General features: G+C 40.1%; 1 protein-coding gene across 12 annotated transcripts in view; it reads right to left on the bottom strand.

Moving 5' to 3' along the window:
* Nucleotides 1–21,468, bottom strand: part of FAT3 (FAT atypical cadherin 3) — a 407,855-nt gene that overhangs the window by 133,539 nt on the left and 252,848 nt on the right. For all 12 annotated transcript variants that reach the window (XM_048294524.1, XM_048294523.1, XM_048294534.1 and 9 more), the window contains one exon: nucleotides 3,093–3,154. In XM_048294524.1, coding sequence (XP_048150481.1) covers nucleotides 3,093–3,154 — 62 coding nt within the window. The remainder of the gene's footprint in view (nucleotides 1–3,092; nucleotides 3,155–21,468) is intronic.

The following is a 21,468-nucleotide window of genomic DNA, read 5'->3' as shown; positions in this document are numbered from 1 at the left end:
AATGAAAAACCTGGGAGAAGCAATTATTTTTTTCCCCTCCTTCCAAAATTCCAAAACAAACAAACAAAAAACGAAACAAACAATACCCAAACAAGATCACCAAAGCAAACAGAAAATCTCAATGATTATAAAGGGGAGTCAATTTCTGACTTCTTCATGCATCTTTTGGCTCAGGTTCTAGACATGTTTCTGCACTCCCTTTGGAACATACTCTTTGGTAAGTGGAAGTCCTGTGACAGCAGCCTGAGGTACCATTAAAAAAATCCATGTGGACACAGGTCCATACATCTAAAGGAGAAAGGAAGAAGAAATGCACATCTGACCTGGGCCTCGGTACTTACTTTGCAACAGAATTCTTGTGCAACTTACAAGGAGAGTCACTTAGATTGACCTTTCCTAAGCATGGCAGCCTTAAAAATACACATCCTGTCATCGCTGGTAATTCATGTTTCCTCTGGCACGGACAGGGGCAGGCAGCTCGGGAAGAGCAACTCTAAGCCATCACAGGCGACGTTCTGGAGATAAGCGCTGGCACTACACACAACTACAGTGACTAACATCTGCTATCTTATTTCACTTCATTTTCCCAACAGCTTCGGTGAAAGAGGTGGAAATGATGTTAATAATGAAATTTGCTAAGTAAATACTGGCAGGTACTTATAGGGTATAGTGTTTCCATCAAAGACAGTCTTATTAAGAACAATTAAAAAATTGTATCCAGGAAAGGTCTGTCAGTGCCTCACACACACACTGGGCCAAGGGGGGCAAGGGTTGCTAGGTCAAGTACTAATCAGAGCTTTTCAAAGAGAGCCAAGTTTGCGCTCCTTTACACCAGACAGGCTCCTGGAAGAAGGGTATGAAATGAAGCCGGAAGGGAAACACTGTACTAACTGGGAAACCACGTCTGTCTCGGCAATTAAGGCCTCCCCAGGGGGTTAATTACACAGAGACAGACAGGCATTTTAGAAAAGGTTTCTCAGTTTGCCACAAGAACAAGCACAGCTTGACCAGCCGGGCTCTGGATCGCAGCCTGTGCACGGATGTGCAGCAGGAACGCGCCTCCCAGGAGGCAGCGATGGGCAGTGTTTCAGCAGCAGCTCAAAGGGGCAATTTGACCAGGCTGTGTCTCCACCAGAGTCCAACTCCCCTTCCCACTCACTGTTCCCAGGTGGGCTTCACAATGTGGTCTTCTCCGCACTTCTACAGGACACCTTGCTCCCGTGTTTCTCTTCTCCGTAGCCTGCCCTTCACTTTACTCCCCATTCACAAGCCTTCAAGCACTGTATCACACAAATTTCCCTCTACTGCATCTTCAGCCCTCAAAATCTTGCAGATTGTTATTTTTTCAAGCAAGATACAATTCAGGGGAAAGAATATATTAACTTGTATTGATGACTAAAGCTGAATTCTATAAGTAACTAATTTTTTTCTTTTTGCTATTAATAGTAGCACTCCCCCATCCTTCGGAAAATGTGTATTTGGCATGTTTCACTGAGATCTCTGAGGCAAACAGATAAATCACAGAATTACAGAATCACAGAATGGTTGATGTTGGAAGGGAACTGTGGAGCTCATCTAGAGTCCAACCCCTGCTAAAGCACATTCATCTAGAGCTGGCTGTGTAGAATCACATCCAGGCAGGTTTTGAGTATCTCCAGAGAGACTCCACAACCTCTCTGTGCAACCTGTTCTAGTGGTTTGTCACCCTCAGAGAAAAGAAGTTTTTCCTCATATTCAGATGGAACTTCCTGTGTTTCATTTTGTGCTAACTTGTTGTTCACCAGGATTACCTGGTCCTTCTCTGCAGAGCAAAGGAGACTTAGAGACCCCAAATTCTCATCAATAGACATACTTCAAAATCAATGTCCATTTCATTCCATTTGTGATCTTCACTGACAGTATAAACTGGAAAGCTTGAAGTTACTAGAACACATGATTACTTTACTAACTTTACAACTCAATAAATCCTAAAAAGAGAAAAATCCTTGTATTTCCCTCCATTTATTTATGACATGGAATGTATAAGAATCTACAGTGAATTATCAAGAAAAAAACCCCAATTCAAACTTGCACAGTAATAATCAACCCTTCTCTCCTGTGTTCTGCACTAATCAAAATAATTTGGGATTTCTAGCAAATAAAAAACCTAATGAAAATATATGCAAATATATGCAAATATATATTTTACTACATTTTGCTGTCAGACAGTGATTGCATTAGGAATTATTGTGTCCAGATGTTTTTAGCTTGTATGGATTTGAAGAGAATTTCCTAAAATACATAGTAGGGATGATTGATTATGTGGAACAATATGATTCTTTTTACTTGTACCAATGGGAATCAAGAATTCCTTACTCCACAAACAGACAAAAGAACAGAGACAAGAAACTTTTACCCAAAGGAAAAAAAAAAGCCACAGCATGGTGTACAGCAATGTTAAAGAAAACACATGTGGCAAAACCAGTAGTTTACAAGTGTATCACTCCATATCCGACACACGTGAGCTACTTATAAAGTGAAACATTCATCACAAGGGCCAAGGGAATGGTTTAGATACTCTTTTGTAAAAGGCAATTTTTAACTTGAAAATTGTTGTTAATAGTCCCAACAAGCGAAAGCTAAAAAAAAATCATTGATTCTGATAATGCAGTGAACGTGAAAAGGTCAAAGTTTGCTTTCATCCAAATTATCAGTTTGCATATTAGATCCAAAATGCAAAACTTTAAACCTGTTTAACCTGAGAGACTAAAAATCCTGGGAGGGTTGGAGTCATTCCGCCTGCTCTTTAAAAAACATTTTGCTCTGGATATTCTAACTTTCTGTCACGAACAAAATTTAAGAGCTACAATAAAAGACTTAACTGAAGTAGATTAGAGGTGGAAAAAACCTGTTCAATTTTTGTTCAGCTTTTTCCTGCTCTTGAGAATTAAAAAATGTTTTATTTCTTCTGTATAAACAGGCAATTCCCAGCTTTGTGTGAGACTGTTATAAATGAAGAGAAGGGAGAATACCACTCTCCTGGAACAGGAAGAAGTGATTTTAAACTACAAAAATCAGCTAACCTCTTAACATATATTTCCACTTAAACATACCTCTAAAAAATGTTCTGCTTGCTGCTCCCGATCCAATTTTCTTGACGTTGTGGTAATCAGACCTGTGAAAAAAGGATGACATTTGATTGTGAATACCCATTGAAAAATATGTATCTTTATCAACCTGAATACAAATGAATTTTTAAAACACTCAAAGGGAAAAAATCTACTTGAAGCTATATCAGACACAGATTTCTTGACATCTGTCAAGCATTTTATTTCTCAGTCCAACCATTATCACTTTCTGACCAGCAATGAATCTTTAAAGAAAAATGCTGTGAGAAAAGTAACTGAGAAACAGTTAACTGTGTGTCTACAGTTAACATGCTACATTTATTACAGTGAATGAAAAAAATTCACTGAAGAATTGCTATTTGTCTTATGATTAAGAGTTTCAATGAATCATTTGCATTTGACTGAAATTCTTCCATAAAAAACCTCATTAAAGATTTCAGAGTTCTCAAACAATTAATGGGATAGGATGCTGATTATTTCCACGCCAAGAATACTTGACAAAGAAGGTTATTTCTGTAATAACTACTTGTATACATAATGATTTCCAAATGTAATCATTCTAATGCATTAAAGGTTTTGTACTACAATTTCATCAATTTGTTCCATGCTCAAATTGAGTCTTTAAAATAATGTACTCTTTTGCATGAGGATGATCAAGATATCTTTTATTTTAAGCAATGTACTTTCATGAATGATTAAACTCCTGTGAGATTTATACCAAGGAAAAGAAAAGGAAACACTTCCAAAGTTCCCTCAAGAAAAATGATGCATATCTTCTAGGAACATAGCTTAGTTTTTTATTTTGTTCTTACTAGAGATTTAAAGGGCAGATTTGAAGTTTCCCTCATACAAAACATTTCTTTGGATAGGAAAATGCATCATGTGCTTGTTTTTTTGACAGACCAACTTTTCCTAGAGATAAAGCTGATTTTGGAGACGATGTCCACGGGCCAAGTTGTTCTCAAGAATTTGTCACCTTTAAGATTACCAAGGGAAACAAGAAAATAAATTCTCCCTGGATGAACTCTTCTACCTATTGAATTTATCAGACTAGCCAAGCATCTAAACAAAAATCCATGATGACCCTGAATTCTTAAAAAAACCTATCAGCAACATCTTACATCTACATAAGACTTCTAGTCCCAGAAGGCTTCTACAGCTACAGCTCCTCATATGCTATCACCTTCTCCTTGGAGGAATCTCTTCACCTATTTTGGTGAAAAGGGGAGAAATATTACTTGAAGTAATGCGATGAAATGAACAAAGGGAAGTGGACTCTGCTTCCAGGATTCCAGACTCGTTACAAGATGTATCAGACCACAGAAGTGACACCCAAGGGAGGTCACAGAAATTAGAGTGCATCATTACAATTACATGGAATAACCTGGTGCTGGGAAAAAGCTGAAAAAACAAAACTGGTATTGCCTGCATCAAGCAGTTGTAAGTATTCAAAACTGTTACACCATATGGGAGACATCTATCTACTCACTGCATGAGTTTAAACAGAAATGACAGCACAGATGATAAACTGGTGTCATTCACACAAGATCTCCCCATGTCTAAAAAGAACAAAAAGATACAGGCAAGAAATTCCTAATTATGAAAGAAGTTCAGCCCCACTAAATTGATAAAGGAAAGATTTCAAATTTGAAATATCCCCATTCATCACATGCATAGTCACTATGGATATTTATCAAGCACAACCTAATCACAGTAAGGAATATCCTAAGTTTTACAGAATCTTCCACTTCATTCCTAATGTGCCATTGTGAACTCTACCTACTGTCCTCTCAAACAAGAGATCTCTAGCTGTAAATTATAGAAAGTCTCTGTCCTCATCAACTTCTTCAGGCAGAGAAATTCACATTCTTTTTTAAGACCAAGAGCTAACATTTGCAACTGAGTATCATGAACTCTTAGAATGAATAGTACTTGTCTTTCATTGGTAAAACTAAAACTACTACTGCTGCTCGTTCTCACAAAACTACTGTTACCACAAAGGAGGCTTTTTGTTTCCCTTTGTTTAATGTAGAGCCTTTTTGACTGCAATAATTGTCAGAGTGCCTTCAGACCTGAATTTTCTTCTAAAAGAGGTATATGAATACATAGCAAGTCTCTACAACAGAACTGCCTGTATTTTAAATGTAGCAGATCTCAGAAGATTTATCACTCAGATTCCACAGCCAATCCTAAGGGCAGGGAGCAGACCATCACCATCAGTTCTGCAGACCTGATCGTGAAGTATGTTGATTGTGAACCATCACAACTGCTTGTTTTTGCTTTAAGACAGCTCTACATACAACGCCCATTCTGGGCAGTTTCATCAGGCTGTTCAATTAATGTGTAGGAATAACTGTTCCTATGTGTGTGCAGTTATGAGGCCTTTAGTTTCCTCTCCTGTTCTCTGTTCTCACACATTCCTGAAGTCAGGGACAGATCATGCTGTCCAACACTACAGCTCAAAATATGACTACACATAAAAACAGGTCTTAATTACATGGTATTAGTATTTATTTAATTATTTTAATGTATTGCCATGGATATGAATCTGGTTCTTTCACATTACAAAACTGTATTTCAAGAAGTTATGAAGAGTAGTCATCAAAACTGAAAAAATAAGTACAACGGTTATGTCGAACGCTACCCACAGCTTTACCAGCCCAGTCTCAAAGAAATTAATTTCCTGAGTTTTATGAAAAGCCTACTGTGTTTCTTCCTCCTGTATTCACTACTCCATGCCACAGATACATAATAATAGTAATATTTAGCAGAATGTAAAACTTCAGTTTCAAGACATTGGGGCAACCGAGAGAAACTTGACTTTGTACAAGAGACCATATCTCAGTTTTAGTTCTTATCTAACTGTACTGAATTGTCACACTCTGCTATGGTGTAAAGGCATTATCTACAGAAAGCAACTCACAGAGAAAAATAAACCCAAGGAAATTATGTTAGGCTGCACTCCTAGTTATGATAGAAAGTCACAAGGGGACAATGATAAGAAATGACCCTTCTCTTTTTTCCTATCTTCAGTATGTGTTGCAGCCCTTACAGACACAGCCATATGGACAACTCTCCAAAGCCAGCTTGGAAATACAGCATGCATTTATCCAAAAAAAGTCAAACCCACTAACAAGTTGCAGAAGTTCTTGCACACCTCTCAAATGGTTTTTCTCAAATTTCCAGGGAAACATCATGGTCTTGCAAAGGGCAGTAGATATTTATAACTGTGATCTTTAAGAACATCCACAAAAGTGAAGAGGAATACTGTATTCAATACAGAAGTTATTTACAGTAAAACCATCCAATAACAAATGAAGTTATGTCACTCTCCTCACAGAATTTCATACTTTGCTTTGACTTTGTGAGTTAAAACATCTCTCTCTTCATCCTGGCACATGCAGTCCTCAGACCATATAAACAAGTTGTTTTGTTAAACTCCAAAACATTGCTTGACCCAGTATTTCAGCTTGGAGATAATTTGCTATATAAAACCTTGGAGGTCTTACACACCATGCTTTTCTATGATACCTGTCACTTTTGCTGTTGGAGTGTTTTTCCCATCTTAACAAATAAACAATTATTGTTCTACTCCTGTTACAGAGTTTAGAAATGCTGGAAGGTGAACAAGTTCACTCTACACAACATGTCCCATAATACTGCAGGACATAGTCACAAGTCCCAGCTGACACCGACATGGCAACACCCCTCCAAAACCTCACTGTACACTGGATAAGATCATCGCTGTCTCCCAAATCATTCCTCTGTAAAAGGAAATTCAGCATGTAGATGGAGAAGAAATGGCAATGTTTTTCATCTCCTCACTTTATAATGTGGATGGAACAACCAGAGATGTAGGGTGGGCAACAAGGCAGATATGCCTTAGTGCTCAGATGCAGTCTTAGTGACACAGAAGAAAGAACAGGACCAACACAAAAATCCTGACAATTTAGTCAATACATCAGCCTATACAATCTTCAGCCAATGCATCACCTTGCAAACAAATCACCAGTTAAAAGGGGTCAGATGTGTGATTGAGACATTTGAGCAACACTTAGCATTGATGCTTAGGATAATGCTTTTAGCACATTGCAATGTGCTGAAGAAAGGAAAAGGCCATCAGAGACAAATCAAAACCCACCTGAGTTACCTTGCACTTGCAATTAGTGAAGCCTGAAGTTACTGGAGTGCAAATGAAGAAATGTAACTTAATAGCAAACAGCGATAGGTCTAATGTCATAGGAGTAATGCCAGGCATGTGTGCGGATGAATACACGTGTGTGTCTGGATCACTGAACATGACATAAAATCAGGAATAGTTACAAATTCAACAGCATGACTAATGCTTTATAATTTTTTAGATTGTTTTTTTGTAGAATTTGATGATGATCAAAGTGAAGGATTTAATCCATGCTCTGCCTTCAGTTAGCTCTCGTTTCACAGAAGGGTGCTCACAGAAATAAAACCTCTGCGTGCCTGTGTGTGCTGAAGTAGACAGACAGTGCTATACAAATACATATATAGTGCATGTACAGTCAAATATTAGATTATGGATATGCATGTGTGTGACATTTTGCATCTACCCCATAAACTGAATATTAAAAGTTATCCTAAAACGCACATATTTAGAGAGGTATATTTAGTCTAAGGTTTACTGATGTTCATTCTTTCCATATATATGCGTTATTTGAAGTGGTTTTGTTGGAAACAAATTAATTCATTAATTCAAATTTCTTCTGTGGACTTGGCCACAGAAGAAAAATTCATAAGGGGCTGTTAAGTGCAAAGGCTATGGCAGAGGAAATCTTGAAGCACTGGAGAGCTTGAACAGTATTACACAGAGGGAAAAACTGCTCTGGGTTTGCTTCTTCTGATGCTTATTCTCTACACATCCAGAACAGCCCACGGCTGTAGGTGCGATAGTAACTAAACTGACCCTTGGCTTAGAAGAAATTCACATATTTTCAGTACTACAGCACTTAGGGACCAAAAATTAGGTTTCCACAGGCTATTTTGGGACACAGATTGAATTTCCCTAATATGGCTGTGAAGCCAAGTAGAGTTCAATAGCCTTCTCCTTATGAAATTAAATTATTTTCATTCAACCTGTGGATGGATAACCTTACCTGAGCTGTTTCCTGAAGTACTGCATAAAAGATAACAGAATCTGGTATGGAGAGACTGCATATTTTACTGCTATCTCTGGAAGTGCTGCAAATTTTACAGTATAAAGAATTTTTCTTTTTTTAAAAAGAAATTCTGAAGTACTCCTTTATTGATTTCTCATTCTCAAACTTTGTTTAGGTGAAATATGAAAAAAGTGTAAGACAGGTAACAAGCAGGCTAAAGTAAAAGAAGCCAAATAAATTTTTTTTTGTTTTAAGCTGAAGGCTGAGTGTCTTCATAGAGATATGAAGCTGAGACAGAAAGCAACGTCATCCCCTTCCCTGGCAAAAGATTAATAGGATACAATCTACTGCACGTTTTACTGTCCATTATTAATTTTTTTCCCCTGCTCCGCATATCCATAAAAAACATTTTATTAAGAAAATGCAAGTGGGGGATGGATGGGTTGGAAGCGTAACAAGGGACTTCAGGTTATTATGCAGGGTTTAAACACAACCTCAGGACGTGCTGCCTGGCTCCAAGTCATAGCAGTACATGCTTTACACCATTCCCACTCACAGTGCAGTCAGGATCTTTGCCTGGGACTCCCAGGCAGCACAGGGCCACACATGTCCCGTGCACACACACACAGAGATGGTCTGGATGGATTAGCCGAAAGGAAATCTTCCTCATCTGAAAGATTTCCAGACCCTAGGTGATGAGGGAAACCTTCTCCTCATTCAGATATTGATCCTCATCTTCAAAGAGAACAATTTTGAAATGAAAAGAAGAATATGAAATTAGACACCTTTCTTCACTGAGTTCTTGTGCCCTGTGAGATGCTCTGAGCATCCTGCAGCACTGCTCCTATCCTGTTACAGTCCAAAGTGGATGTGCTTCCCAGTCTGCCTTTTTCAAATACTGTAAGGAACAGGAATACAGAAAGAAAACCTCAAGAAGATATCAAAGGAAACATTCTGTAGAGTTAGCCTTGAAAGTTCTGCTTGGAAAAATAATGCCTTGGGACTGCTTGCTGGAAATAAAGGCCTTTTAACCCAACCAGTTAAACAGACAAAAGGAATAAGTAAAACAAACACTGTTTTTCCAAAAATGTTCCATAAATTCAGTGACTGGTTATACACACTGCTCATTCACCAAAGTCCCAGGGCTGAATTGGGAGAAATTCATATGAGAGTTTTCGGGTTTACTAGAAATCGAAAATATTTATTAACATTACACACAAAGGTATGAACACAGCCTCTCCACGCATTTATGAACACAGAAGAGAGTACGCAGCTGCTGAGAAATACAGCCATCAGCTGTCAAATGTCCCACTATTCTTTGAAAGTAAATTTAAGTCTTTAGATGGATAAAAAAAAAAAGGAGCCACAATAAATAGCATTAGGATTTGCACTATATATTCAGGAATGTAAAACTATCGCGTATTTCTAACCATAGAAATGTCGAAATGAATAGCAATAACCAGGGTAATTCTATTATCCACAGGCAGCGAGAGGCATTGTAAACACTCTAACAGCACATTCATCTCCTGCAATAAATTAGGGATCGACAAAGCAAAATTGAATTTCAAAGATAAATGACAGAAAACGACGTACATTTTACTTGGAGATGTAAACAAACATATCATTTTATATAATTACACATGTAAACCTCTAATTTAGAAAGACTGTATTCTGATCTAAATGAATGATACTTCATTGAACAAGAAAGAGAACCCACCAGGCGAGCCTGTGCAATTACGTGGAGGACTGCTGCTTTATTGTTTTTCCTGAGGTGACAATGAGAGTGGAACGACCTTTTTGAAACAAGCTAGGTATAAAAAATGATTGCTTTTTAAAAACAGTTACATTTTCTAATGCATGGTTACGTCTGGGAAAAAAAAAAAACCAGGAGAAGCTGAAGCAAAATCTTTTTGTTCTTCTTTCATTGTCCCTTCTGTCTCTCGTTAAAGAGTTCCGTCAGCTTATTGCTGAAAATATCAAAACTCTGAACAAAATGCACAGCAAACATTCACTTCAATGAAGATTTTGGATTACACTTTCCTTTAAAGGCAGATCCTGGCTTTTTTTGTTCCTAGAATATGTTTAAAGTGACAATATGGTGTGCCAGTCTGTTCTGCCTGTAAAACAGGGGACTCTAGAGGGACTCCCTTTCATTCTTTAAAACTCAGCCAGTGCAGTCCTCAGGAACTGCAGGCAAAGCCACTACACTTTTCTAAATGTTCTTCACTTGTGGAGTGCCCAGGTTTTCTGTTCTGTATATTTCTCCTGGAAGGTTATTTGCGAACACGACTGTTGAATATCCTGGTTTCCAGACTGCATTTATGAACAATTTGCACCTTCATTTTTGTCAACTAAACAAGACAAGCTGTATTGGCTCCCTCTCACCTAATGAATTTGCCATTACCTTCCCTGCATTACAGTTCCAGCCTTCCTTCCTCCTAAGCCTGATGGATGGAGAACACTGTGCTCCAGATAACGTCTATACAGCCACACTAAAGCAGTCTAACTACTGATTCCCGTGGATGCATCTAGCAGGGAGCAGCAATCTAGTACTAATCCTCAAATACACTGTTTAGTTTACTTCATTAATGAATTTCTACTCTTCAAACTCCTAGAGATCCTTTCTTCTGTTTTTTTTTTCCTTTTCCCCAAACCCTACGGTTTGGATGATGCCTTCCAACTCTGGATGAGAGCAAACTGCCTCTCTTGATGCCAGCACCACTGAAGAAACCACCATATAAGATCATTTGTCTAGCCAATACTTGACATAATCTGTTAATGTATGCCCTTCAGCATGCAAATTCCTTATTCAAGACTCATCATTTTTATTTCCTCTTTAGCCAGGCCCATATGCAGTATCAAGTCAACAATTAATCTCCAAGTCCTCATGCCTCATAAATTCTGCAGTGCATCAAATGCATTACTGAAGTCCACGTAGATGACATACAAAGTATTTCTTAGAACATAATTTATCTTGTCCATGACATCAAGATAGGCTGATACAATTTACTTCTAATAAACCCATGACCACTGTTATCCTGCTTTCTATTTATTTTCATGTTTTTAATTATTCTGTCCTTCAAAATATGTTTGAAAGCCTTGCAGTTGACAGAGGTCAGACAAATAGTTCTGTGACTGCAAGGCTTATTTCTTCACCCTGTCTTCCTGCTCTTTGCTGCTGAAATTTTATTTGTTATCTCTGAGCTGCATAGCTTAAATCTCAGATTTTATAATACCCCTCAGTAGTTACTTGTTACAGGAGTTGCATTTAAAGTGCCAATTCTTTCACATTTCTGGAGCAGAAATTATCATAGTTATTCTTACTTGATATAAGAGTGATAGCAGTGAGGTATGTTTGGCCAGGAAGAAACCAAATCCAAATTTGCTTTGGACAGCAGGATAATGTCTGCAAAGGTTGCCGTACCAAACCACAGTCACCACCTGACTGTGGTCACTTTGGACTGGAAATAGCTTCAGGCATCTCAGTGATGTGCTCCTTGAAAACTCATGTGGGATGAAACTCAAAGTGCAACCCAAAATGCTTGCCCTCTAAAATAATCCCTCAGGACCTACCCTTAAGATTGCAGACACAGTCTGCAGTCCACAGCTGCAATATTTAAATGGTAATATTCAATGTGCCCAAGCTGCTCTGGCCTCTGTAGCACAACTGATGAGCAATTTCTCGGCGCTTCATCGTTGCCTGAGTCATCTCTTGGGGCTGTGATGCTCTGGAACAACTGAGCAAATGCCCTTGAGGGACTCTCCCACACAGGCTTAGTGCTTCTAAAACACTTCACAGAGAATGCTTTGTAGGATAAGAACGTTTTCAAGTTTAAATCCTTTATTTAGGCTCAAACAAATATGTAAGAATAGAAACAGCACTCCCATCTTCTTTTGCTTTCTTCTCTTCAGAAGTGCAGTGCCACCTAAAAACCTAATTGCTAATACGATGCCTCAGCACAGATTTTAACATCTCCCTGCATTGCTTCCATTTTCAGGGAGAAATTACAGAATTCTATTTGGGTTATAATTAGCATATCATTATTAGTGGCAGGAATAGCTATAAATATCTCTAACTGGTGGCTAGCTTAGTAACCAGCACACATCATCATTAAACAATTTTCTTTAATTTTTTTGTGCACAAAGGCCTTGTAATTCTGCAAAAGCAACGACTGATCCTAACTAGACTCTGGATATAATTTATGCTAATTAATTTCACTGTTTGCAGGAATGAAGACTTATATAATATCTGTGGCAGGGGTGGTGGTATCACTTTCAGTGGAAAGGGTCTATGCAAATATTCTGCACCTTGGGTGTGGATACATCATGAATTCTTGTTCGATCTCTTTCTTTGGCATATTATGACAAAAGAAGGAAAAAAGAATAATAAAAAAGTCTCCAATGTATGCTTTGTATAAGATAGGCCACAGCATGATGAATTCCTGGTATTTTCCCTTCTCAGCTGTGGAGGAGGTGTGGAGAGTGGGCAGGGCACAGCTGTCAGTTTCTCCCCCCAATCTACACACCCTCGTTACCTTTTAAAGAGAAGTGATTTTGCATTTTTCCCTCAACCAAGCACTGTTCTTGACAATGGAAAAATAACACCAGCTTTTTCCCCAAATGTGTTAAGAACCAAAAGGTGCTGATTTCTCATGACCATCAATTGTCTCCAGCTCAGTAAAGCCACAGTGCTGAAGAGTGGTGCCTTGTGCTCCCTGCAGATTCCCCAGGTCAAGTCAATCTCATCTTCATCTCTAATAAGAAAATGATTCATTGGCAAGGTGATCTTGCTGATTATGGAGGCAGAACACAGAGCTGGGGAAAGAAGCTTCACAGAGAAGATATATGGCCCTCTTTCATGACATGCAACTCGCACTCAGCACTGTCAAGATCTGCTGCCCTTCCTACGGTCGTCTCCTGCCTGAGAAACCATACTGAGACACCTCTGTTAGATTTCCTGCTCACCCTCTGTCTTGGTCTGTAACCCTATATGGCACATTTTCTGTCTCTGTGCTTCAGTTTGCCCTCCCATAAAACTGGGATAATGGATATGTTTCTTTGTAAAGTGCATTGTGACCTAGAAGGAAGAAAGTTATTTCTGTAAGATATTATTAACTAACAATATCATAAAGCTCAGCTACAACAGCACTAAGCATTTTCTAAAATTTGCCCTTTTTTTGCTTCTCTGAGCATGGATTTATAAACTGTTACCAAAAGGTAAAATACAGTATTAGATGTGCCCCCCACATCATTGGCTCAGCACATAATAAACAGCAAAAATGCACAGCAAAACTAGAACAGGAACAGTAGCTGCTTTTCACTGTGAAGCCAGCCCAGTGCCCCAGCCTTGTGAAACAGCTTAGTCCTCTGCGTAAATCCAAGTCTTCTTACATGCCTCCCCCTTGCACAGGTCCCTTTTAAAAATATGATGGATATGGATGAAACAGGAATGGAAACGTGTATGTGTGAAAGCACTCAAAGAAACTACAGTCAGGTTTAAAGGAATGGTCTATACTGCTAAGCCAAGGAGACATCTGGGAAACATACTGTTTACATCTGGGCACACAGCTCTGATAAGGTCCCAGCATTGACCTGTCACAGCATGAGATCTCTGGTTTGGTAACAGCAGGAGGGCACAAAGCACATCACCTATACTATCATGGTAAGAAAAGGACAGATGATGGCCTTAAAGAGATCCAAGATGAGACAGTCAGCAATGAGTTACAGAAACAGAAATAAAGAAATTTGCAATGCAAAGGTAACTGTTAATTCCTGAATGTTTAGGAGACCTGTTCAAAAAAACCCCAACTTGTTCTGTTCCTTGCCAGTGAAGAAGAACCCAAGAGACAGAGAGAGGACTTCAGTTTCCCACGAGAGTCATCTTGGCCACAGCACTTGGATACACGTGCCTTGGTGTGCACAGTATGACAGTGTAAGAAAAAAAAGTTCCAGATCAAGTTAAATAAAATAAAATGTCCTTCTCCCTTCACAAGGTCTCACACTGAGTTTTGTTACAATTAATTGTGACACTCTTGTTTCAGCTAGTTTTAATCTAGGCAGCTTCTCACTGAAATGGATGCCATGTTTAACTATCCTGCTGACCACAAGCTGAGGAGAACCATAAGGATAATACATACACCCATTGTGAAACCTATTCTGTGCTAACCTATCATGACTCAAAAGCTGGTTGTTATTGCACTACTGGATACAAAGGCTCCGAGGCAGAGTGGGATGCTTGGTGTGCTCATTTGCATCTCATTACCCAGCATGCTCTTCCTCCTCGGTGCTATTTTCATAGTGGCATTGTTGTCCGAGCCCTGGGAACAAGTGAAAAGATTTGGTGACTTTGGATGCATGCAGTTCTTTTCTACTTGCTTTGCTCTCCCTTTATAATGAAAGGCTTTGCAAAGTGGTGGAAATGAATCGATTTTCCATTTTTAAGGCTGTATGGGTGTGGGTTTGTTTTTTTTTGTTTTTGTTTTTTTGTTTTCCCAGTAGTTTAAGCTATCAGGAGCAAATCTTGAATAACAAGTAAGATTACAGAAATGTGAGCCTAATGTTCCTCTCTACGAGGTGCTCAAGCATGAAGGTTTTGATCGAAGAGTAAGAAATGAGATTTAACTTCCTTCTGATTTAAGTTTCATTTGTTCAAAGAACCTGTTTCAGCAAAATGTGATTGCAAGCTCATTATTCAGTGAAGGGCAAATATCTTCAATCGCAATCTAGTAAGATCATCAGCTTTTTCTGTGTTACAAGCCTCAGTGAAGAGAACTGAACATACTGGCTTCTGTCATTGTCTACATCTGAGACTGTGATGATTTCACTCCGTCCAATTCATTTCAAAAGCTGTAGCTTCCAATTAAATGTATAAGTTGTCAGCCAGAGTAAGTGTCTATCATTTGAGCCAGATCAGTTTTGGTTTCTGGCAGTTTTACTGCATCAAAGGGTTGATTTACAGATCAGTTACATTTTATTCAGTACTGAAGGGAATAAAACTGCCTCAAACATGGGACTCAAAACAACACTAAGTTACCTGTTTTCCATAGTTTTCAGTATGTTTTAACGAGCTGGAAATAAAACTTCATTCCTCAGTGACTCGATAGTTTTCAACATGCACTTAAAAATAATTAAAAAAAAATAAACTTCAGACAAATCTAAGAACCTTAACATCATGTTCTTTAACAACATCTAGCACACAAAGATTACATTGTACCCTATAATTGTCAACGAATTCAGCACCAAAAGCTTGTGTGAGGTATGAGGTCAGCCCCTTCTCAGGTTAAACAGATTTCTCCTATTTTACAGATAAGGAATCTTAGCTATTAAACTGTGTGTTGAAGACTGGTGCTGGGCACAGCAGAAGAACACTGAAAACACTTCAGTCTCTCAGGTTCATGTTTTAAGAATCTGAGCAATTTTGAGAGTCATTCTTGAGATAAAAAATGGGTAAATATAGGTAAAAATAAAGCACAAGTACTTGACATAGAGTCTCTGTGCAAGGAAAAACTATTAGTTTTGGGGTTTTTAAGACTCAGTAGTTCCTTAGAACACGCAAAGCATTTGCTCCTTGGGCTTCTTGTGGCAGGAGGCTGAGTGGCATTTCACAGCAGGATCCTGTGACGATGCTTTGAAGTGTTTGTGCTGTATAACCCTTGATGAATCAATTACGCCTCCTCACTCACCCAAACTATTCTTTTTAGTTGCAGTATTGTTTTTACAGCAACAGCACAGCCCTAAATCTAGAAACTGGTCCTGTAGGATCCAAAAGGATCAGGTTATAACTGCTGTAAGTAGTGTTTGATGAAACTAAAACACTCAGAAGTAAAAGGTAAATGGGTTAGGTTTTTAAAACATTTAAGATGGAGGAAATCGCTACCAGGTAGCTTCTAAACAGTATCTACCCCTATCTATTGAGGCACACTGAGCTAACAGCCACTGTGTGGGGAATCATGGAGACACGCAGGAGTTGGGAACAGACTGGAGACTGCTTGGCAGCTGGGATGGGGCTACATTAGAGTCAGGAGAGCCACAGATCCAATCCCACAAACAAAATCCTGCTATTTTCAAAAAGGCCATGATATCTGGTAACAGCGACTGAGTGTGCTGCTGAGGACCTGGGCAATCCTGGTGGCTACTTTGAAGAGTGGTGATGGTGGTTCAAAACCAGGAGTGCAGAGAGAGCTACAACGGCCTTTTCTCTTCCAGAAGAATTGCTTGTATGAGCAGACAGAAATGAATCAAGGTAGCCACAGTGTGAAGTAGCAACATAATCAACAAAAGTTCATTAAAAAGTGAAATGAGCAAACAGTCCATTAAAAGTTCACTAAGACACCCAATGCCCCAAAATAATTTTGCTTTGTCAGTTAGAGGACAGAGGCACAAAAAAGTGAGAGTAAAAGCAATTTTAGTACATGGATTTTTCCAAGAGTCAGTAATATTTCTTCAGCCACATCACCAAAACCTCTCTTAAAGCCAAGGGCCAGCACAGGTGCCATGGAGCAGAACTGGCCCCTGGTTAACCAGGACAGGTAAGACCCACTGCACTTGCATCCTACCCAGCTGACAAACATCTTTGTACAGTCAAAGCAGAGAAGCAGGCACATCTTAAGCATGGTTTATATGGGTTTTTTTAGATATCCAAGCTAAGAGGAGATAAAACGTAGTTTAGAAGTGTCTCTCTCTCTCTCCCCAGTCACTATAAAGGCAGTTCACAGATGGTGCAGATCACTACAGTTTGGTAGGGAGAGTCACAGCCTCTAAGCCCTAAAATAAAAACCCTATGAGGCAGATGAGGGAGGCAAACTGGATTTGGGGCTGTCAGTGTGGTTTTATGGCATGAATTAGAGCAGTCCCAGAAAGAAGGGAAGCAGCTCTCCACCTCTTATTTTAAGCTACATCACTCTCTTTCCCATCATTGATATTTCTCCGGGAGGGCCTGCTGGCTGGCTGTTTCCCTGTCTCTGTGCAGGAAGGGACCTCTCCCATCCCGTGGCTCAGATGGTTCCATCATCCTCCAGCCACTGCAGTTCAAGGAGGGAAGGCAGCACCTGCGACCCCTATTTCTGCCGCCACCATAAATTCAACTTTCCATTAAATTTTTATTTCTAGGTCAAGACAAGAATGATAGATTAAAAACAAAAATAGCTGAGCATTCAGTATGGAAGCTGCTGCAGCACAGCACTTCCAGCCTGCCAGACCCCAGACAGCCTCCAAGTATGCCAGTTATTGATTTTTGTACCAAAACATTTACACTGGCACAACCCCCAGTGAGTGCAATTACATGGGTATAAAGGTGCTTTATACTAGCATAGATTATGAGATAAACAAGCTCATTTATACCGCTGTAACTGCATTCACTTCAGGGTATTTGTACTGCTTTAATGATACCAGTGTAGTTAAAGCAATACAACTTGTGTCTACAGACAAGACCTCAGCCTGATGGTAATTAACACGGGCATTTCCAGCCACCCTGAGCAGCTGAGGTTAGTGTTAGAAATAGCGACTGACCCATAACAATCTGCAACAGCATCAGAAACCTCTATAAAACAGCTCCACCTTCAATTGATTTTTTCCACATTTGCAGGAAGGATGTTTATTGTGCCCCTTTTACCAGGCGGCCCCAAGAGCTAAAAGTTGCTTGTGGCCACTTTTCTCTCACGTCTGGACAGCAAAACAACAAAAAATAATCAATTCACCCAGTGGCATTTTGCTGTGAAATAGCGAAGCCAGCACAAAAACGCTGACAGAAGTGGCGGTTAACCCTGCGCTACCCTCATTGTTCCTTATTCACCAGCTCCGAGTACTGGAGCAGCCCGCGGAGCACGGGGGAGAGGGCTCTGCCATCTGTTGCTAGGGCTGACATCACCCCTGTTTGCTCAGGCATTGCTCCTCGGAGCTGTGCTTGCATCATTAATCAGCACCAGCCCTGTGCTGGCCCATTCAGCAGCGCCTTGGCTGTCAGCTCTGGAGAACCTCACTGCAAAAAGGAGCTGCCAAAGTGCTTGGCCTCACTCGGAGAGAGGTTTGGATACATCAAGATTGCTTTAGACAGAGTATTTTATTTGTCAACTCATCCTGGGAGAAAGTGCACCCTGCACAGTACACAGCTTGACAAAGGGAGGAAAAACAATCCCAGAAAACCACCCCCATCTCCCATAAGCACTCTCCACAGGTTAAACTTCACTCCAAGCCACAAAAAACCAAATTGCTCTTTCCCTGAAACCAGGTTTGCCAAGAGGCTGCTGAAACCATCAAAGTGATAATGGATACACATCACTTTATTTTTTTTCCCTGGATAATACTAGCACAATCTCTCAGGAAACAATAAGAAATTCCTTAACCAGAAAAAAATAAAAGGAGGTTTAATAAAAAAATGGGCTGCCAATGCAGACAGGGAGCAATGCTGACACTGGACAATTGGGGAACAGAGGCACAGAGGGGCTCTTAGTGACTTCCTCAAGGTCAAACACATAGAAATGCACAAGCAAGGAAAGACTGAAGCACTGACTACAAATACTGCAACAGCACAGATAACAACTAGACACATGGACTCCTCATTTCCAACCATCTTCTATTTCCCCAAATGTCCGAGTGGGCCATGCAATACTAGGATAAACAAAGGGCATATCATGTTGGAAATACATAGGGCATGGATATGGAAAATGCTGAACAGAACTGACATATACTGAACAGGTTTCTGGAAATATGCAAATGTCCGTGAGGAATTGTTTCAGGTTTTTTCTTGGGGAAGAAGAAAACACAAATTCAAGTTTCTTTTACAGGCAGCAGAACTGTTTGAAAAATTAGTAATTCTTTAAACGTGAAACATCAGATGAGAGTCATCTTGAGACTAAGACACTTGAATTTAGGTGTCTGCATGTGATGTAGAGAGCTCATGAGTGCATGTTCCTACACATAAGCATCTAGGGCTTTGGGTACATCTGGCTCCCAGCCATCACACCCGCAGGACTTCTCATTTAGCACTCCATGCCCACATATGGAGTGCTTTTCTCCCAGCTGGAGGGATAAAAAGAGAATGTTACTTTTCATACATGCTCCTGCAACACAGTGATGGGGACAAATAATTTAAAGAACAATTTAGGTTCCTACTTCCAGTGATTTTAATTTAATTTTTGTCTTATATGGCTTTTTCCCAGACCCTACCTGGCATCAAGCTAATTCATACCTTCCTAGGCTGCTCACCACTAGTGATAGACTCACTCCCAAGTGATTTTGACAAAATTGGGCATCAAAGGAAGTGCTTTTCTCACTTTCCAGCAGTTGTGAGGGTTGTTTTTTTGTTAAAAAAACCAACCAAAACCCACCCACACCTTTTCATTACAGTGTTTTTAATTTCAATATTTTTTCTCTAAAACTAGGAGTTTGGATATGAGGATCCCACTGTGCTGTCTAATGGTCTCTCTTCATGCCTGGTCTCTCTTCATGAGTCCAAGTTCTCACAGGATCTCAAAGAGACAAAACCTATTGCTCAGAGGAAGCTGTCTCAGTGGGCTGTCCATCCCAGGGGAGTGAAAGCTGTAGTAAAGGCATTTAGACTGCTGTTCTCAAAAAGAACAAAGAGGTATTTTAAATTTTGATTTTGACCCCCCAAAAAAACCAAACTTGTATTTTCTAATGGAAATAAACCCCAAACCACTCAGTCTCTCCTGCGCTTTATACAGTGATATATTGGACAATGCTCTCAGGCACATGGTGTTATTCTTGGGGGTGTCCTGTGCAGGACCAGGAGCTGGATTTCAGTGACCCTTGTGGGTCCATTCCAACTGTGAATCTGTGATTCTATGTAACTTTGAGGCATGTCACCAACTGAAAATCCTCCTTGCAGAAGTGGTTTCTTGGCTGATAATATTTGGTTTCTGTAGTACTGTCATCCCCTGACAAATAGGTCCAACCTGGAAGGACTAAGAAGTCAAGTCAGACCCCAGCTAGCCCTTGAATGAGTGTGTGCTCAGGGCTGCAAGCAGATGTATCTATTTTCTTGCTTTTCTCAATACTCAGCCACCCATGACAGCAGCTTCTGAGCACCAAGAGCTCAATTTTTCTCTGTCCTCTTATCCTAAGGGAGGAAGCAAAGGATTGGCATTGGACAAGGGTCTGCAAGAGGATACTGTGTCTCCATTCTTGCTCCGCACTGCCATTACCACAGGAATGATACCAGCAGAATATACAACCTTAAATGGAGCTGTTTGAAAGCTCTGCATTAAAACATCTAAGGGTGAAAAAAATCACACCTTTCCAGTAATTTCTTGAGAGTTACATCATGGCAACAGCATGCTGTCACAGGAACAGTATTAATATTTCAGCTGATATGATTCCAAACACCACAGAGAACAAAAGTCACCTTGTCTGGTTTTGGCTAAGTAAATCTGGGTGTCCTGCCTAAGCCTGTAATCCAGGTTTCTGCTTTAAGAGACACAGGAGGGCCTGCTGGGCAGCCTGGATTGCCTCCTCTTTCCAGTACCTACAGATCAGTCTGCATGCCTGGCTAAGCACAGAAGCCTAATTCTGAAACGACACTAATTAAATAAGGGAAGACTGAGGGGAGACCTTGTGGCAGTCTACAACTTCCGCACCAGGGGAAGCAAAAGGCAGGCACTGATCTCCTCCCTCTGGTGCCCAGTGACGGGACCCAAGGGAATGGCCTGAAGTTATCTCAGTCACAGCACCAGCCTGGCAGAGTTCAAGAAGTGTTTGGACAATGCTCTCAGGCACATAGCGTGACTCGTGGAGTGTCCTGTGCAGGGCCAGGAGTTGGACTCAATGATCCTTTGTGAGTCCTTTGCAACTCAGGATGTTCTGTGATTAATCCCATCCTTCAGTGTCAGCAGCACCACCACAAAAGCTGTCCTCATCACTCTTTGCTCTCCCCTCTCCCCCCTTGCCCATTCCATATATTTAGTAGGCACCCTGGGCAGCAGCATGGTGGTATTCAGAGATCTTGGCTTCCTTTGGCAATTTAGTACCGAGCTTTAGCTGTTTATACAGGAAGACTTAATGAGTACAGTTACTTGTGTGAAAACACAAGCATTTGTGGTTGTGATTATGGCTAAATTCAGCCTGCAACCTCAGCTGTCAATAGTTTATTATCTTTTAAAAAATATAATAAAACTAAATCACATCCTCAATTATAAAGGGACCATTTTGAGAAGCCTGAAAGAGGTGACCTGCACCTTCTGGGCGGGAGTGCACTTGCTGTGCGACCTTCCCGTCAC

Source organism: Corvus hawaiiensis, chromosome 2 (genome assembly GCF_020740725.1).
Source record: "Corvus hawaiiensis isolate bCorHaw1 chromosome 2, bCorHaw1.pri.cur, whole genome shotgun sequence".
Taxonomy (NCBI): Eukaryota; Metazoa; Chordata; class Aves; order Passeriformes; family Corvidae; genus Corvus; species Corvus hawaiiensis.
This window is presented reverse-complemented; position numbering and strand designations above follow the sequence as displayed.